This window comes from Prosopis cineraria, unplaced genomic scaffold (genome assembly GCF_029017545.1).
Source record: "Prosopis cineraria cultivar Desert tree isolate PC_DT_omini unplaced genomic scaffold, ASM2901754v1 PC5, whole genome shotgun sequence".
NCBI lineage: Eukaryota > Viridiplantae > Streptophyta > Magnoliopsida > Fabales > Fabaceae > Prosopis > Prosopis cineraria.
This window is the reverse complement of record NW_026555336.1, coordinates 4,471,030-4,489,529: the sequence shown is the minus strand read 5'-3', so window position 1 is coordinate 4,489,529 and position 18,500 is coordinate 4,471,030. Positions and strand designations below refer to the sequence as shown.

At 32.1% G+C, this 18,500-nt stretch overlaps 3 protein-coding genes and 1 long non-coding RNA gene across 5 annotated transcripts; 2 read left to right on the top strand and 2 right to left on the bottom strand.

Moving 5' to 3' along the window:
* The first annotated feature begins 38 nt into the window (after window positions 1–38).
* Window positions 39–2,744, top strand: LOC129311330 (uncharacterized). Its single transcript, XR_008593277.1, has 2 exons — window positions 39–240; window positions 2,301–2,744. It is a non-coding gene; the product is annotated as an uncharacterized LOC129311330 (long non-coding RNA).
* A 766-nt stretch (window positions 2,745–3,510) lies between these two features.
* On the bottom strand, window positions 3,511–5,483 carry LOC129311329 (protein PHLOEM PROTEIN 2-LIKE A10-like). Its single transcript, XM_054953560.1, has one exon. The coding sequence runs from the start codon at window positions 5,133–5,135 to the stop codon at window positions 3,855–3,857; it is 1,281 nt and encodes a 426-aa protein (XP_054809535.1). The 5' UTR covers window positions 5,136–5,483; the 3' UTR covers window positions 3,511–3,854.
* A 2,304-nt stretch (window positions 5,484–7,787) lies between these two features.
* Window positions 7,788–15,226, bottom strand: LOC129310316 (LEAF RUST 10 DISEASE-RESISTANCE LOCUS RECEPTOR-LIKE PROTEIN KINASE-like 2.2). The gene is made up of 4 exons (XM_054952136.1): window positions 14,415–15,226; window positions 10,694–10,738; window positions 9,568–9,600; window positions 7,788–9,397 (listed from the first exon to the last, which is right to left on the bottom strand). Exons 1-4 carry the CDS (start codon window positions 15,190–15,192, stop codon window positions 8,100–8,102), a joined length of 2,154 nt encoding a protein of 717 aa, XP_054808111.1. The 5' UTR covers window positions 15,193–15,226; the 3' UTR covers window positions 7,788–8,099.
* A 232-nt stretch (window positions 15,227–15,458) lies between these two features.
* LOC129310317 (rust resistance kinase Lr10-like) lies at window positions 15,459–17,710 on the top strand. 2 transcript variants are annotated; one of them, XM_054952138.1, is made up of 4 exons: window positions 15,459–15,777; window positions 15,973–16,151; window positions 16,358–16,384; window positions 16,477–17,710. In XM_054952138.1, the coding sequence occupies exons 1-4, from the start codon at window positions 15,467–15,469 to the stop codon at window positions 17,592–17,594; spliced, it is 1,635 nt and encodes a 544-aa protein (XP_054808113.1). In that variant the 5' UTR covers window positions 15,459–15,466; the 3' UTR covers window positions 17,595–17,710. The 2 variants fall into 2 exon arrangements, with proteins under 2 accessions (XP_054808113.1, XP_054808112.1); XM_054952137.1 differs by having other exon boundaries at window positions 15,459–16,151.
* The last annotated feature ends 790 nt before the right edge of the window (window positions 17,711–18,500 follow it).

The window sequence follows — 18,500 nt, the reverse complement described above, 5'->3', positions numbered from 1 at the left end:
GACCTTTAACAGATTATATTGTTTTGGGCCTTTTGATATCTGGCCCATCTTGATCAGTGCCTCAGTCTTGTTCTCTGCATCGGTCGACCTCGCTCTCTCTTTTGATGGCGAAGAGAGATGATAGCTGAAACCTTGAATCTTCGAGGTTGAGGACGATTTCAAGTCAAGCACGCCGTAAATTTTGATTATGTTCGGTCGAAGTAGGTTTCTTTCTTTTCCGATGGTGATTGGAGCTGTTGTGTAAGTTGTCTGTGCCTAATTGGTTCTCTCTTAACTTTTGATTTCTGGATTTTAACCACCTTCGGCCCTCTCGTCGTATTAATTATCCTAATACCAGGTCTGTTGAATAAGTAACTAATTCACTAGTGGAAGCACAGTTCAAAATCATATTATTCGTATTCAGTAAGCGCAAATGATGTCTTGGACCTTGCGTTCATATTTCATGACATTGCTTGGTCCAACGTTTCTGCACTTGATTTCTTCATTCATGTTCATCTGTCTTTGTGCAGAGTTTCCCTGAATTGATTCTGGTTGCTTGAGAAAGTACCTTAATTATCGTCCATTGAGAAACTTACTGACATTATATTATATGATAAAATATATGATAAAACATATTTCCTTTGATGAATTTCTGTTCGTTGAAGGTTCTCACGAGAATTGCACTTTATATCAAATCCATCTTCACGGAAGGATGATTATTTGTAATACTAGATGTGGATGCATTAGAATGATGAATTTGAACGTAATTACTTCTTCCAAGAAGCGCTCTGTTACTTCATGTTGTGTAGTGTAACTTAAGCTGGGATTTACTTTGTTGAAACTTTGTGGTCAATATGCTGCTAGCAATGCTTAACATAAAACTAGCAATACTGAATGAGATAGGCAAACTAATGAACTTTAGGTTTCAAGATGCTGGACGGGTTTAGAGCCACTAATGCTTCACTTTTTCTATGCCTTTGTAATGTCCCAACCTCTTAACTGTTTATTTTTGCTTTTTTTCTTTTGATCAATGCCTTCTAGATAACATGATAGACATTTTGGTATTTTGTAGTTACAAAATGGTGCAGTTTTATATTTATTATATTTTCTCAAAGAAAAATGCATAAAAATTGTAGTTTAGGTTTATTTACTTTGAAAAATCATAAAAAAATACAAAAGTACACTATTTCATCACTGCAAAATATTAGAATGTCTCTCATTTTATATAAAAGATCAAAAGAAAAAAGAAAAGTAAAGTAAAGTTGGAAGGTGGAGTGCTACAAGAGGCATTAGAGGGGTGGGGCATTAGAGGTCTCAAACCCATGCTTGGCTCCCTTTCACAATTCAATAATTATCCTCATCTCATGATGCTCGCCCATTCCTTCTATCCATTGTCGGCAGAAACTTCTTAAAGCTAGTAATACTCAATTCCTCATGGAAATGAATCCTTTAAAGTTGAGAATCCGTGAATTTCATGAAGTTTACCTTTTAAGGAAGAGAGAGAAGATTTTATATTTTATAAAAAATAATAAAATGAGTGAAAATATCGAAAAAGGAAAACTTTACAGATATTTATGAATATCAACTTTAGAGGATTTAAATCTATTCCTCATAGTTTATTTAGTATAGCTAAATTACACAAAATATAAAAGATATATTGGAGAAGTCGTTTAGGGTCATTTAATCATATACTCCAGCGGAAGGAAAACGGAGTTCTGAAATGTCAATTGTCAAATGAGGACTAGAGCTTTGGTGGAACTGAGGAATGAAGAAAGTAATTGCAATTTGCGCCCAAGCTATCAACATGACTACTAGGGAATTTAATAGCAATCACTCCTGTTACGATGTAAGGGAGGAAACTAGAACGATTATTGACAGGAATTGGGATGTCCAAATTACATTCATGTGTTGGGAAAACAACTCTGATGTCGATATGCTGGCATGGGTAGCTAGGACTATTGATGGTAATTTTTGTACTTTTGATCCATTACTAACTTGCTATAGGGAGATAGTGGATGATGACAGGTTGGAGAACTCCTATTTTGAGCCTTTGTATTTTTATTTCTTGTGAATGATAATTGTAGTTGCCATTAAAAGAAAAGTTTTCCTGTTGGCTCCTGTCTACTACCTTGTGATGTCCTGTTCGGATATTTGATTCTATTGACTCATTTTTTTTTTTCATTTCATTTGTTCTTGATATTACACTTCGAATGAGCCTAATCTGCTCTAAGAATTTCAATTTGCTGAAATGTTAAGTCAAGTTATATGCTTATATTCAAAGATCTCATCGTCCTTTGGTTGTTTTTGTGTGGCCGTTGCAGGATCGGTGTGGTTTCTGGGAAGGCAATATTTGGCCCTCCACTTGATGAGTATTGGAAAAAGAAGCTTCAGGAAGAAGCATCAGCAAAGGAGAAGGACTCAAGCTCAACTTAGCTCTCCATCACATTAAGTCTTGTCATAATTTGGCATTTCTATTGGACTAAAGTTGACAGGTGATAGACAACATTTTTATTTTGGTTCTACTCGAAATAGCAAGTGCATCGGCTGGGCATGGTTGTTATAAGAAACACCTTCAGTTTCCAGTTGCTAATCATCAAGAATCTTTCCCCCGCCTCTACCTTTTTCCATTCTTTCTCTTTGCTGATTTGAGTAACCTTTGTATTCCCCTAATTGTTTGACTTTGCAAAGTTAATCAAAATAAATATACAGATATTTAATGTAAAATTCGTATTTATTAGCTACTCTATGCAAGCTTCATTGGTATTGATCCGCGCGTTATTGTCAAAGTTCATTTTCATTTCAGAAGTGAAAGAAATGATCCAAAAGAGTGGCTGCCACTAAGCACCAAGAAGAGTTTTATCACACAATCAGCAGTCCACTAGCTTCGTCTTGACGCACACTGTTAGTTGTCCATGTAGTATAAACGCAGTTCAAACAGGACGTGAAGATGCACATGCCTTGTACGGAGAAATGACTTCTACAGCTCAAACGAGACTGAAAATACCATTGCTGAGTAATAAAGTTAGATTACAAGGGAAATAATGATTCAAGCTAATTCCATCTTCCTCTTATACCCATACACTAAACTGAAAACAGTTACAAGATACAAGGATCATACAAAATATACATCACAAAACAACCACCTAGAACGCAATTCACCTGCTAATGCACAGAAACATAAAAAGAAAATGATGAAGAAGTTGATCTTCCTCCACGCTAAGCTCTTAACTGAATTGAAGAATTTGAAACCCCAAACAATTACAAAATCAATGCCCCTACCCTTAGCTGCACCAAATCCCAACTCCTATGGATAAGAACCTTTGGGTAATTCTCTTATCCAGTGAAGGATAATTCTTTTGTCCACTTAATTACTCTTCCCTACACCATTTCCATTCTCATAGATTATGCTATAGGCCTTAGGAAATGGTTTGTAAATCTTTTCCAAACCTTCAGCTTTATCAAAATATATCATATGGAATGATATATTTACAGCAAGATTACAATTTAAGAATTAGCTCAAGTCATTACACCTTTAAAAAAGTAAGACTTAATGAATTATATATAAGGAATTATGTATTTACAGATTCAAGAACGGGTACTAGTCATTACACCATCAAACAAGTAAGACTGCAGGATGAATAGATGACAACTTTTCGATAATGAAGTTATGGAAAAGTTGACTAGTCTCTCGGATGCAGAGGAAAGATTGTCGATACAATTTACAGGACTCTTCACATTTATCTTCATTGTGAAATCTTTCCCTGAAATAAAATTGACAATTATTTCTTTGACATACAAAGAAATCATGTATGTTGCAGCATCTTCCATGCATCAGCAGAGTCCAGATTTCCATTAGAATCCACATGAATGAATACTTAAGCAGGAACCAAAGCCCAAGCGCCACCCATTATGTGCAGGCACAAAGACAGACATATTGTAATTATAACTGCAGATTTGGCTGCTACATATCTCACAATCTCTACTATTGTTTCATGCACAACGTCTGCAAATCTTTTGACACAAGCACAGAACATCTCTAACACAAACTCCATGAAAGATCTAACCGTCTCAAATGTCACCTTCCCAGTCACATCAAGAATAAGCCTCCTATTGCTGGGAACTGCCAATGTAGATGATACCTTGCCCATCCATCCACTCTCTTTTTCTTCTTCTGAAACTTCTGCTTTTAATTCATCAGATGATGATTCTTCATCCAAATTCTCATTTCTAGCTGGACTCGAACCTTCTTCAATCGGCAAAGAAGTAGTTGAACTTGAATTGACATTTGGGTCTGAACTTGTTAGCACCTGGTGAGATGTCTTGACGAGTGTCTCTATGGCATTATTACAAACAGACACTACCATGTCTCTCACTTTACTCTCATGCTTTGGGTTAGTTAAGCCAGAGAAGAAATCATCATATGTGTTGATATGCATAGTCTTGTCAAGATAAACTGTAACTGCTGTACTCACAAATAGTTGGACGCAATTCCCGATTAGGTCTCTGCACTGATCACAGCAAACCGCATCCATCCATCCCGGCATAGATTCAGATTCCATATTGGAGGAGCTAAGGTGTCTGACACTAACCGTATTGCTTGAACTTGAATTTGATTCTCCACTTGGATTCCCATTTGAATAGAAACCGAGGACTAGGTTCCGAGCAAAGCTTCCAACAACTACAGAAACAAAGCCTGACCCAGCCGGGGCAAACAGTTTATCCACCAACCTATCCACAAGACTTGAACTATCGCTGGTTTGATTATGATCGGCGTTATTCAAAGATTGATAACTTTTCAAAACACCAAGAGTTAATGACTGTGTAACGTTGATCAAAGAATCTGAAAACTCACGAGACCGAGTTATTTTGGAAATTTGCTTCAAGCTATTAGGCAATTGATCGGAATTAGACTGCAAAAACTCTTTCATATCTCTGGAGACGAGCCCGACAGCTTCTGCAGATTCGGAGACTGCTTCAGAAACGGATATCAATGCTCCCAAAAGCTTTAAAAGTCTCTTCCTCTTGCGAGTGACTGAAGGCAAGTGATAAATTTTGAAAGCACCGTATCCAGTGAATCCAACAGCAGCAAGCAGAAAGAGCCACTTTTTTCTTTTACGGGCATAATCAAAACCCTTTTCAACCAATTGCAATTCCATGACCAGGAATTCCAATGAAACTCACAAAGCGATTATAACCTCAACTTTTTCTCACCTAACAAGTCGATAAATTCGTTCATTCATACATTCATTGAGATCACTTACAAGAAATTGAAGTTTCAGTGCTTTAAATGCTGATCACCTCTTTGTTGTGCTCCAATGAAGCGCGGCGAGAAATCAGGGAGACAGTGAACGAGATTAAAGAGAAGGTACGAAGAAGAAAGATCGTGTGAGGCTGGGCGGAGGAAAAGAAGAAATATAATGGGACGAGAGAGAGATATGAAGAAGAAGGGAATGAGGCGTAAGGGCGTTGAAGAAGAAAACAGAGACATCTCAAGCTTGGAAATTGTGGGCCTTCTATTCTTTGGTGGAGGCTATGACCCCAACCATCATTCTCATCATTCCACGCCACCACTCCAAATCTCTTCGCCCCTGGCTGCTTCCATTTTTTGTCTTTCTGGATTTTTTTACAAGCTGTTCACATCTATTTTTGATCAAGTTAAATTAAATTTAAAATAAATAATGTCACTAAAAATAGGTTACAATTACGTTATTTGAACTAAAAAAATAGATTACACACGGGGTGTTTTCTTATTAGACGCCATTATTTCGAAAGACAACATTGAACATGAAATACAATATTATTATAACTTATTTATTAGTTATATAATATAATTTAGGGGGAATTTTAAATAAGGACTAGTGGGTCCAAAGAAAAAAAAAATCTAAAACTTTAATTCAGTTCAAGAAAATAAAATGAAAATACTTTCACTTGTGAAAAGACTAAAATACCTTTTATTTTTTATGTGGAATGACTGGTTGTTAATTTTCTTACTTCATTTATTAATTTATTAATATGAATTACAAATTACATAAATTGATATGTTAATAATTATATAAGACTTGACATAAGTTGTTCAATTATAAATAGTAACATCAATTATTAAATTACTAATTTTACTTATTAATTTACTAACACCAGCTGCGAATTACTGATAAGTCTTATAATTTACTAGCATCAACTGCAAATTATTGACAGGTTTTATAATTTATAATGTAAATTAATAAGTAAAATTAGTAAATTAATAACTAATGTTACTGCTTATTTGACAAATTGATGTACTTTATAAGTGATATTTGTAAATTAACAAATGAAATTAAAAAAAAGTAATAACCAATGATTTATATAATAAGTGAAGGATATTTTAATTTTTTTATTGTTAAAATTATTTTTACTTTTATCTCCCAGGACTAAACTAAAATTTTAAATATTTTAGAACCTATTAATAACTAAGTCACATCCTTAATCCTTATCTAAAATTCTCCCTATAACTTTCAGGTTTCACATGGTACTGGCTTACTGGGTTTGTATTATTTTTTGGCAACATACTGGGTATGGATTATGGAATAAAGAGGAGGAACAATTTATACTATAAATTCAAAATAAATTAAACTTATAATTTTTGCCTTAAATACAAATAAAAAATATTGTTTTTAATATATTTTAATTAAAAGAGTTTATGTATATTTTCATAATCAAAATAGATAATATATGATTTATAGGTTTCTCAAAAAAGGATGGAAAAAGGATGCAGTATTTCGCTTCATTTTAACCCTTGATAAGTTTATTTTCTGTAGGGCTTAATATTCGTCATGAAGCAAGAGACAAGCGGCCACGTGGGATTTGGGCTTCCAAAACAACAAGAGGAAAATGCGTAGCCCATTTGTTTTTATCAACTACTAAAAAAGAAGAAAAATCAACTACATGTTAGTTTTTCTAATATATTACTTTTTCCGTCGTGGACATTTTTTAACAAAATTATACACATCAATAAAATTATTAAATATCATATGCGAGCGAATTATCTCAACAAAGACAGTAATTGCACATACAGAAATAGAGGACACTTTCACCAATCCCTTTAATAGGCTAACCCAAGATTTCATGAATTCATCACATAGTAAACAAAAATTTTCAGATTGAAAAATCCACAAAATGCTTCTTCAGAAGAAAGCTAAACGAATTGAATATTATTTTCATCAAGGGAATGAACTAGGCATTATCATTTTGACCTCAAACGTTATTATGTTTAACTATATCACATTTGAGCTCCAAAAATGTTACTAAGGTCAATCCAAATTAAATTAAATTTGTCTCAGACTGACTAGACAATAAAGTTGACAAGTGTCAAAGCGACCAAGAGCTACATTGCATCAAAATGCTTCAATCTAAGAATTCCTAATGTATCTTACTAATAAGAAGACATCCATAGTCTTGGCATGATGCTGCATTGTAAGAGGAGAATGCTAGAGAAGATGTAATGATTCAAATTTGAGGAAGAAAATTTAACGATGCTAAAATTGCCCAAAAATAAAATAAAATAAAAATGTAATATTAGGAACAGTCGCATCCAAAGTCATGCTACATAGATCTAATATCTTTCTATCAATAGTAGCTTATTGTTCTAATTCTTTTGCTTCTTATATGAAGTGCATGTCTTATTTACAAACAATAGATACTGATTTTGACAGACACAGTTACCAAATATCTCAAAGATCAACAATATAATCCATTATATAAAAAGCTTTAAAGTATTTGGATCACATGTGTCACCGAGATTAACAAATCATACTTGACATCACCAAAGGACATAATAAAAAGAAATGATTTCCATACTTTTGCCAGGCAAAATGGACATGTCTCTTCTGATGAATGTTCTAGTCCAAGTACCAAGTAGCAGGTAAAATATTTTTGGTATATATCTACTTTCCCGGGGGGGAAAAACATAGTTATCCAGAAAGACAAATAATACTTCTTCCTTAATAATAATATATCTCATGACATAAAAAATGAAAGCCTAGCATCGCATTCTCATTTTGATACATCCCCCACTTCTTATTCATATCTAAAAGTCTCTCATAATAAAATCAATATATATCAAGATCACTAGTCTATTTACAATGCTATATTGATCTCTCATCTTCTTTAGTTAAAAATGAGGTTGTTTCTTTTGGCTTACTCACTGATGGATTAGAGGATGGAGACGTTGAACATATATGATCACTAGCATCAATTGTTTGAAAATCTTGAGAATATTGAGACAATTCTAACTCTTGCTCTTCTCCTTCAAGCATTTCCACAATTTCGTTCATTGAAGGCCGATTGCTTGACTTGGATGGCCTTGTTGAAGTTGAATGATCACTATCATGATTTGCTGCTGGTAAGTCACTTGGATACAGATAAGGCTTTTGAGGCAATTCTAAGTCTTGCTCCTCTGCCTCAAGCATCTCAACAACTTTATTCATTGAAGGACGATCGTTAGGCTTTGTTTGAATGCACCACAACCCCACAATTAGCATTTTCCTTGCCAATTTCATTTCTTCCCCTGTTGCATCTGCTATGCTAATTTCATTTCCTTCATTTAATTGATCATAAACCCAAAAGGGAAAGTAAAACTGACTTGAATGCTCAACTAAGACATTTAAATTTTTCCTTCTACCAGTCATTTCCATTAATAGCATCCCAAAACTATAGATATCAGCTTTATAAGAGACCCCACCAACATTTCTGTAGAAAAGCTCAGGAGCCATGTATCCTATAGTTCCCCTTGCTGCTGTAAGAGACACAATGCTATTATTTGTAGGATAGAGCTTAGCAAGCCCAAAATCAGAAACCTTTGGGATGAAGTTATCATCAAGAAGAATGTTATGTGGCTTTATATCAAAATGCAGGATTTGCATAGCACATCCTTTGTGAAGATATTCAATACCACGAGCTACTCCTAGAGAAATGGCATACAATTGATGAACATTCAAGGATTGATCATTCTCATCAAGTTTAGAGAAAATGTATTTTTCAAGAGATCCATTTTGCATGAACTCATATATAAGAGCACGCTTTGAGCGTTCCACACAATAACCGATGAGTTGCACCACGTTAACATGGTGGATTCTACCAAGTGTAGAAACTTCATTGATGAATTCCTGACCATCAGTGTTAGCTTTATCCAATATCTTGACAGCTACATCACGACCACTTCGAAGTTGTCCTTTGAAGACAGAGCCAAAGCCTCCCTTCCCTAATCTTATTTTAAACCCTTTGGTCATCTTCTTGATATCTCTGTAGGAATATCTTATAGGCATGATGTTGTTGTCGCTTTGCAAAAAATCTTCAATGTTGTCATACATGGATAGATGTCTTCCCCGCCATTTGTAGATCAGAAGAACAATGACAAATGGAGCCCCGAAAACGCATTTACCGGCTGTATGAAAAACCGTTGATGAAACTTAATTTGTGAGACAACACAAATAATTAGAACGTGCTCCATAACTCGAAGTAGCATTGCATGATCTATGGCTTGGCCAGGCATTGCACTGTCCACTCATAGCTCTTAAAAACAAGCTGGAGAGTATGTTGAAGTCAAGAGATTACCTAATATAATGGGGAGGAGGTTCTCAATAAAGACTGCAAAACAGAGAAAATGAAAACTGATATAGTTTACAAAAGGAGAAAGTATAAAGATTACAAGTTTTTTCATATATAAAAGTCATTATCAAGTTAACTGGATTTAATATATATTAAGAAAATTATTATAAAAGTTTAAGAATATTGCAGACAAGAGTAATTAAACTAAAATTAAAGAATATAATTTTCTTAAAAGTTGATAGTAGTAATTATTTAAGTTTTCATAATAAATTTAATCATTGAAAATAATTATGATTTTTAAATCCTTTTAAAATAAATTTTAAACAAATTATTAGATGTAATTTTTCTATTGATGAAAGCATTTTACTAGGGAAAAGAAAAAAAAAATTGTGAAGCAAATTAAAGTAGTAAGAATCGAATCTCTAAGTTACAAGTACAAAACTTTTTTTTTCTTGAATTTTTTTTAATATCACATTAAAGCAATTTTCTAATATATTCTCACTGTTCTAAATTATAAGACAATTTAATGTAAGATTACACATACCAGTAAAATGCAATAATAACACTATACAAACTTACTTTAAAGAAAAAAAACTATAAACTTTCAAAAATAACCTTACACATTTAATTATTACTTTATAATATTATTTCAATTCTTTTCCTACTTGGGGTATAATATTAAAAAAAATCATTAATAAAACCTTATTTTTTTAAATTGTTTTATATTTTAGAATAAATTTTTTTTTTCCAAGATTGTTTTGTAATTTGGGATGGGGAGAGTAGGATTTAAATAGTTTTCCTCTTTAAATTTGTGGGTTAAACAAATTAAACAAAATTAACTCAATATATAACAATATCTACCTACATGGATGGCACGTGCCCGCATACACTGTATAAATCCTGAGATATCATCTAACTGAGGATTTATGAATAGTGAAACTTTTTTTTTTTTTAATTTCTTGTGGATGTGTAAACAATTTTAATTTAAATGGGCAATACGCGTGCTAACTCCCTTTCTATCTCTTTTATCACATACTATTTCTTTTAATTCTTCATACAGTAATTTTGCAAGCGTATTTTATATTATGCGTCCTACAACCAAAAACTTAGAAGTTGCCCTGAGATTACTTACATTGGAGGAAGAACAGGATATCTTCAAAAATGATATAATTTATACCTGCACCAGATAAGCAACTGCATTAATAACAATATGCATGGTCTATTTCACTAATATACTGTGGTGGATATATAAGGTGATTTGTTTTATCCATGATGTGATAAAAATGATGATTTAAAACACACTTTAAATATTAAAAAATGATATTGTAACTTTTTTATTAGTAAATCATGTTGTAACTTGGAGAGTATAAATCAAATTAAATGAAAAGAGAAAACAACTGAAAAGCCCATTTCTTTGTAATTGTTTTCAATGTCAATATAAATCCAGAAAGATTTTATTTTGTAAGAGTTCAAGCTATTAATATCATGAGTTGCACATCCTATAGTTTGACTGTACTAATTAAGGAAACCGATGAAGAGACATTGTGACGTGAGTGACCGTACTTACTACAAATATAGCATGTTTGTATTATCTTAATCTTAAAATTTCGATCAATAATTATAAATTTATATTTTATTTAAAATTATGAGTGAGTGAGTGAGTTTATCTAAACTGTTGATTTTGATTCTAATGATTCAGATAGTACAAACATTCAATACTTATATTAGGTATAGTCTTTGAATTCAAATTCATGAGGTGAGAGTGAGAGTGAGAGGCATAGAAAGACTTTGTAATTAAAAAAAAAATTCAAACTTTCAAGACACATTTAATAATTTTATGTTATAAACACATGTTTAATTTTTTTTAAAAAAGTATAGAACCAAAATGTATGACTAAAACATTAATTAAGGTCGAATTATTATTGTCATCTCTTAATTTGTAAATTTATTACTTCCTCTACCTTAAATTATAAAACACTTTTAGATAAAATTTTACATACCAATAAATTTTATTAAATACACTTAACAATTTTATCTTTTCAAAATAAAAAATATAAATTTTAAAAAATACCCATCATTTAATATATTAAAAAAAAGACATAAAAATTAATTATATAGAGAGAAATGATAATATTTAAATTAGTGTATTTAATAAAATTTTAATCTATTCAAAATATTTTATATTTTAAAATAAAAAAATTTCTTTAAAAATATATTATAATTTGAGACGGACGTAAAACCAAGATGGATAATTGAGAAATGAATTATTTATGTTAGAAGGGGTTGTACATTAGTCCAGTTAGCCCAATAAACTCGAGCAGGACTAGTTCAGAAAACTGCAATTATTTGTATATAGATATAATATACTATAACATATAAAAATTGAGAAGAATAGTATATATATTTTCATATTTTCTAATTAATTTTCTTGCCAACTTATATTTTCTAGTTAATAGTGTTTTTTTAGTGAAAACTGAAAAACATACATAAACAAAGGTCCAACAGCGGAAACAAAACAAACTCTTAAAAATCATACTCCCTCCGTTTAAAAATATAAAATATTTTTAAAGAGTTAGATATTAAAAAATATAAAATATTTTTAGTCTTTCAAAGTATATTAATTTCCTTTTTTTTAAAGTACCCCTATTAATAGTGACTTTGTATTTATTATTAGGTGTTTAATAAGGATAAATATAAAAAGATATAGTTAGTTTAAAAGTAGATAACTACTTTATTAGAGTAAAATTTGGTTAAAAATGCCTTATATTTTTTAATAAAGAGAGTATCATCTTTCATCATCTTTCATATCTAAGGTTGAGCCTGAATGATGATTAAAGACCTAATAATGTTATTATCATTTAGTTTCTATTCTCATTTTTTATTTTTAAGAATTATTTTATAATACAGTTTTTAAAATTATTTTTCCAAACAAAATAAAATAAAAATTCATTTATTTACATCGATTAAAAATAGTTTTAAAATTAAAAAAATTGATAGTGCTGATTACAAGAACTTAATAGTGATAATTAATAATAAAAATTGATTAAAGGAACTATAATTTTTAATAATTAAACATAGAGTATTTTAAAAATAAGAAAAATAAAATGAAAACAATCTAAAGTTGTTTCTATTTTTTTATTTTTAAAAATAAAAAATGAAAACAGTTTTAAAAACAGTTAAATAAAAAACATATGTCCAAATAAGTTTAAAATTTTTTATTTTAAAAAATAAAAAATAATTTTTAAAAACATAAAACAAAACCATTCAGTCATTTCTTCACTAAAAAATAAGTAATTTCAATTTTTTTGGGGACAAAATTAAACTTCGGCTTTAGCTCTACAGGGCGCAACAAAGAAAACCGATAGCCTCATCCGCACCAGCATTCCCTTTTTCCTTAACCTTCTCCTGTCCCAATTTTTATTTTATTAATTTTTAACCTTTTTTTATTAAAAATATGAAAAATGTATCCTGAAAAAAAAAAGTACGAAATTTTAAATAAAAAATTAAAGTTGCAACATATCAGTAATATTTTCCTAACCAACAATCTTCATTTTCATTTCAGTACTTTCTCCCCCCATTTAACCACATGGAAACACAGAATAGAATGTCCAATTCAAGTGTCAGAATAAAAAAGGGCTCCATAGACATGTAATTATTAATTATTATTCATAATATTAGTTCAAATACTTTAGGGTAATATAATAAAAATTTTAAAAATAAAAAATAAAAATGCATTATTCTCTCCAATATTATGAGACATTTTAACAGGATTATACCTTCAACAAGTTAGTCAATTATCTTTAAAATTATATTCTTTCCATATTTACCTTTATTTAATAAGTTGTTTCAGTTAAAAAATCTTTTTAATTGCACTCCTTATTTAAGATTATTTTTAGAAAAATCTTGTTAATTACATTTTAAAATAACCAAGGTGTCTTTTCTTTTGTAATATCTCACCTTATAAAAAATATCTTATATTTTTTAACAAGGGAGTATAATTTTAAGAAAACTAAATAAACATAATAATATCAAATAAATAATGTTTTGTTGGTATACTTATAAATATATATTAGAGATGATAAAATATTTTTACATTTTAAGATCATATTTGTCTCAGTTATTGATTGAACATAATTTTCTATGATCTTTTTCTATAATAAAATTATTAACATTTAATTTTCAAGATATACAAAAAAAAATTTGGTCAAAAAAAAAGATATACAAAAAAAATTTAAGTAAAAGTTATTCTTATTCATTATCAAATAATGTTTTTATAATAAGTAGAAGTTATGATTAAAATAAATATAAAATAATTTGAGAAAACTTAAATATATATTGTTATACTTATTTCTTTTACAAAAATGTTTAAGAACAAGTTAACAAATGAGTATGATTTTAATTAAAAGTTTCTTCAAAACTCAAATTTCAAAATATTAATGGCATCTGGGGAAAACATTAGGAAGGGGACAATGACAAAATTGTACGGGGAAATACATAATTTTTGCCCAACATTCTAGGCACAATTTTTCATTTTTACTATTTATATAGAAATTATTTCTTGGGCAACCAATTAACTTTAACTCATATACTTGCCTAAGAAAATTAATGTAAAATAATCAGGATTTTCAATTATAAAAATCCTTGTTTTATCCAAAAATTATAAAAATCCTTTAATAATTTTTTAAAAAATGCAACCAATTGGTTCCTATGTTCAAAGCATGATAGATTTGGATCAATTCCAAATAAAAGGGATGACTGTATGGATTTAGAATTTGCCAGAATTAAGAATGAAAAATGCCCAAATAAGCTCCAGATGAATCATCGTTATTGACAGCCAGAATTGAGGAACTTACTTGAGCCAGCGCAATGGCGTTGCTTACTTTCATCGAGATATGCATAACCTCCAACTTTGAGGCAGTCACTGTTCAGCCAAGAAAGCTCAAAGCCGTAAACAAGCATATTGTGGATGTCTTCGCAGGACCAGGACTGGTTCTTTGGAGCAGGCCACGATGTCATATACATTATCTCTATACCACAATCGTCCCCTAACCCCCATTCCCCTGCAGTTTCTCTGCCAATTACGCTCGCATACACATACGACGACGCAGCAGCTACTGACCTGCTGGAATTTTTGAAGCAAGGGGCTGTGTCCACAAACACTGAGGCATCCACAGGGCTTTTACACCGCACGTATATCATAATCTTTGTCAATCGATTATAAGCCCCAGATCCATCTTCATAATTTGTTTCAATGGTAAGGGCATATGGATCCCGATAGCTAAAGTTGTAGTCTGTTAAAGAATCTCGGGGCAGGGAAGAGTAATTCAACTCCACAACTTCAGCATCCCTCACTCGGATTGTATAGTTCTCATAGTTAATGGACAAGACACTGTATCTACCAGATTGCGAGTACAGCACCAATTGGTTGTGCTCACAAGATAGCTCATACCTATGATCACCACACTGCTCTGCAAAGTCTCTCAGACGGAAAGGGCTGCTCACGGTGTGATGTCCGCATAACCCAGAACAATTCTTGTATCCATCTGACGCCTTGCAATTTTTGTAGAACGCCACCATCAGAAGCAGCGCCACCAGTAAATGTGCTGATGAGAAACACATGTTTCTTATCATGAAGATGTCAAAACGAATAGAAATTTTAGCGATCCCAAATCCCGAATGACTCGAAAAGTCCCAAAACCATATATTTCTTGCAACGCAGAAGTTGCCTAGAAATTGTTCTGACGTTGACACCTGACAGCTTGACATCACTGTTGACAATTCAAAAGGTGTTTGTTCATTGACGCAAGCACGTACATCATGCATGGAAAAGTCTCCTAGAGGTTCCTATTTGAGATGATAATAGGAACTTATCATCTCATCTTGCTCCTTTGGGGGAAGCCAGGACATGGAAACTTCAACTGCAAACTTCTCCTTCTCTGTTTGCTTGTTGCTAATTCTTGGGCTTTCACAGGCTATCGGAAGCTGGAAGAGCTGTCCAGGACCTGAAACAACATGTGGAACCCTGCCTGTTCGGTTTCCTTTCCGAATAAAAGGTCGTCAGCCGGAACAGTGTGGGTATCCGGGGTTTGCTTTGGAATGTTCCTCAACCAATCACTCTGTTCTTGAGCTCCCTGGGCCACTCAAGCTCAATGTAAAAAACATTGATTACAGATCCCAAACCATCGAGTTATATGATCCTTCTGAGTGCCTTTTCAGGCATGTTCGTAACCTTACTCTACTTTCTTCCCCTTTCCATTTCACAACCCACTATCTTTATAATTACACCTTTTTCAACTGCTCAATACCAAAAGATGGACAACTAATTTCAATGTGCCTGAGCAGCTCAACCTATCAAGTATATGCCGTTGATTCTGATGACGAGATTGCAGACCTCCCCTTGTTATTTTGCAGGAAAACATTCAACATTTCAAGCATCCCATATGATATTTTTCATAATGATGCCACTCTTAATTTGATGTGGTCTCATCCAAAGTGTAGCCATTGCGAGTCAAAAGGAACCAGATATCGATGTGGATTTAAGAACATGAATACCAGTTATGAGACTGCATGTTTCGAGGTTCGTCACACAGGTAATATGGATCCCTTGTATATCATTCAGCTAAACTGGCCATAGCTGCATCCATGAATACAATTTCTATTGAGCATACAAAATCGCATTAACGTATGCATTTATTGTCTCGTACAAATCATCAGAGTTCTTCATCTGATGACTCAATTGTGTTAAATATTAATGTGAACATGCTAAGCTGACCAATCATGTTAATTTCCTTTGCAGGTCAATCAAACAAATTTGTAATTACAGGTTAACTTCAAGATAACCTTGTTATTTTCTTCTAAATGCTAATTATAGATTTTGAAACTAAATTCGAGTTACTCATATATGCATATATGCAGGATCAGTCTTGGGCTTACTTCTTTTAGTGGTAGCTTTGTTTGCAATTGATTACATTTACAACTCTTACAAATCACAGAAAGAAAGCCAAGCAATAATTGAAAAGTTTTTGAAAGATTACACAGCTCTCAATCCCACTAGATATTCTTATGCTGAAATTAAGAGGATTACCAATCAATTTGAAGACAAGTTGGGGGAAGGATCTTTTGGTACTGTGTTCAAAGGAAACATTTCATCCCAATTCGAAGTTGCAGTAAAAATCCTTGCTAATTCTGAAGGAAATGGTGAAGAGTTCATAACTGAAGTCGGAACAATGGGCAAAGTCCATCATGTTAACATTATTCGCTTAGTAGGCTTCTGTGCAGATGGCTTTAGAAGAGCACTTGTTTACGAATACCTACCGAAGGGTTCATTACAAAATTTCATAAATTCACCTGACAATAGCCAAAACTTCCTTGGTTGGAAAAGGCTACAAGAAATTGTTTTAGGTATAGCCAAAGGCATTGAGTATCTTCATCAAGGGTGCGAGCAACGCATACTTCATTTTGATATCAAACCTCACAATGTCTTAATTGACAATGACTTCACTCCAAAAATATGTGACTTTGGGTTGGCCAAATTGTGCTCCAAGGATCAAAGCATAGTGTCAATGACTAATGCTAGAGGAACTTTGGGTTACATTGCGCCAGAAGTCTTTTCTCGAAATTTTGGAAATGTGTCTCACAAAGCAGATGTCTATAGTTTTGGAATGTTGCTCCTTGAAGTAATAGGAGGGAGAAGGATTACTCGTGATACAAAAGAAAACGCTACCCAAATTTACTATCCGGAATGGATCTATAATATTTTAGAAGAAAGGGAAGATATGAGAATTCATATTGAGGAAGAAGGGGATGCTAAAATTGCAAAAAAATTGGGAATAGTGGGATTGTGGTGCATCCAGTGGCATGCTATGGATCGACCATCAATGCAAGTAGTGGTTCAAATGTTAGAAGGACAAGGAGATAAACTACCAGTACCTCCAAATCCTTTTGATTCTGAAGGTACTTCAATAAGGAAAAGAGCTAGTGTGCCTACAAGAAGTCTGATGCAAGGTTTAGAAATAATTCAAGAAGTAGAGTGACAGTCAATAATTGTAAAATTATTATATTAACTATCTTGGTTTGATAGATTTGGAGGTTTGTCTTTGGTTTGTGAGTTGTTCTTAGCCACTATTTATGTACGTTATAAATTGTTTGAGCCTTGAATCTTCAATGTAGAAGAATTCATTATGCAACGCATATACCTAAGCCTTCTTTGTTTTTTCATGCGGTGTGTTCAAACCAAGCACAAAATTACAATTTATGGTCAACATTTATAGCTAACAACTTTGAAAATTGATCATCTCTACATGTAGTTTTCTCAATACTGATTATTCTATACATATAATCTAACTGTAATATTGGTATGATGATATGATCTAGCAAGAAAAGGAAAAAGAATATCTCATTCAAAGAGTTTTCAAGTATCTCGTACGTAATTAGCAATTTTTCATTTATAAATACTGATTAAAACTTTCTAGTAGATTTTTTGTAATTTTCTACTACCCTACATGAAGTATACAAAGAAATCACTTGAATCAACACAAAAACAGGTCTCAATAAGTAAATTGTTTCGCTGATTTTTTTTTTTTTTAATGTAGGGGGAATAATCGATCTTCTAAGATTGAACAGATTAGGTCACATAGGGAAAGAAGCATCAAGATAGAGAATAATGAGTATGTATTTAGTAGGGATTAAGAACACAAACAAGGAAAATTGAGTTTGTGATGCATCCCAAAATTGGCACATCTTAAAATTCAGACTTAGATTTAAATACAAGAGAGTGCATAGCAGACCATATATAAGAAATTAAATTGATAATTGTAATAAATGCTATAGCCGGTGGAATCTCAACTTTGGAAGTTCGCACGAGAGAAAGATATGAAAAAACAATGCATATAATGTGGGGAAAATATCTATCAAAGGACGTTGAAAAAAATTTATATCAT

Excerpts from the sequence above, each read along its gene's own strand:
- LOC129310316 (XM_054952136.1), bottom strand. The coding sequence starts at position 15,192 with ATGATAAGAAACATGTGTTTCTCATCAGCACATTTACTGGTGGCGCTG. Across the intron at positions 9,601-10,693 it reads TATCCTGTTCTTCCTCCAAT|TCTTTATTGAGAACCTCCTC; the intron begins GTAAGTAATCTC and ends TCTGTTTTGCAG. Across the intron at positions 9,398-9,567 it reads CCTCCTCCCCATTATATTAG|CCGGTAAATGCGTTTTCGGG; the intron begins GTAATCTCTTGA and ends TTTTTCATACAG.
- LOC129310317 (XM_054952137.1), top strand. The coding sequence starts at position 15,467 with ATGGAAACTTCAACTGCAAACTTCTCCTTCTCTGTTTGCTTGTTGCTA. Across the intron at positions 16,152-16,357 it reads TTTCGAGGTTCGTCACACAG|GTCAATCAAACAAATTTGTA; the intron begins GTAATATGGATC and ends TTTCCTTTGCAG. Across the intron at positions 16,385-16,476 it reads AAACAAATTTGTAATTACAG|GATCAGTCTTGGGCTTACTT; the intron begins GTTAACTTCAAG and ends GCATATATGCAG.
- LOC129311329 (XM_054953560.1), bottom strand. The coding sequence starts at position 5,135 with ATGGAATTGCAATTGGTTGAAAAGGGTTTTGATTATGCCCGTAAAAGA.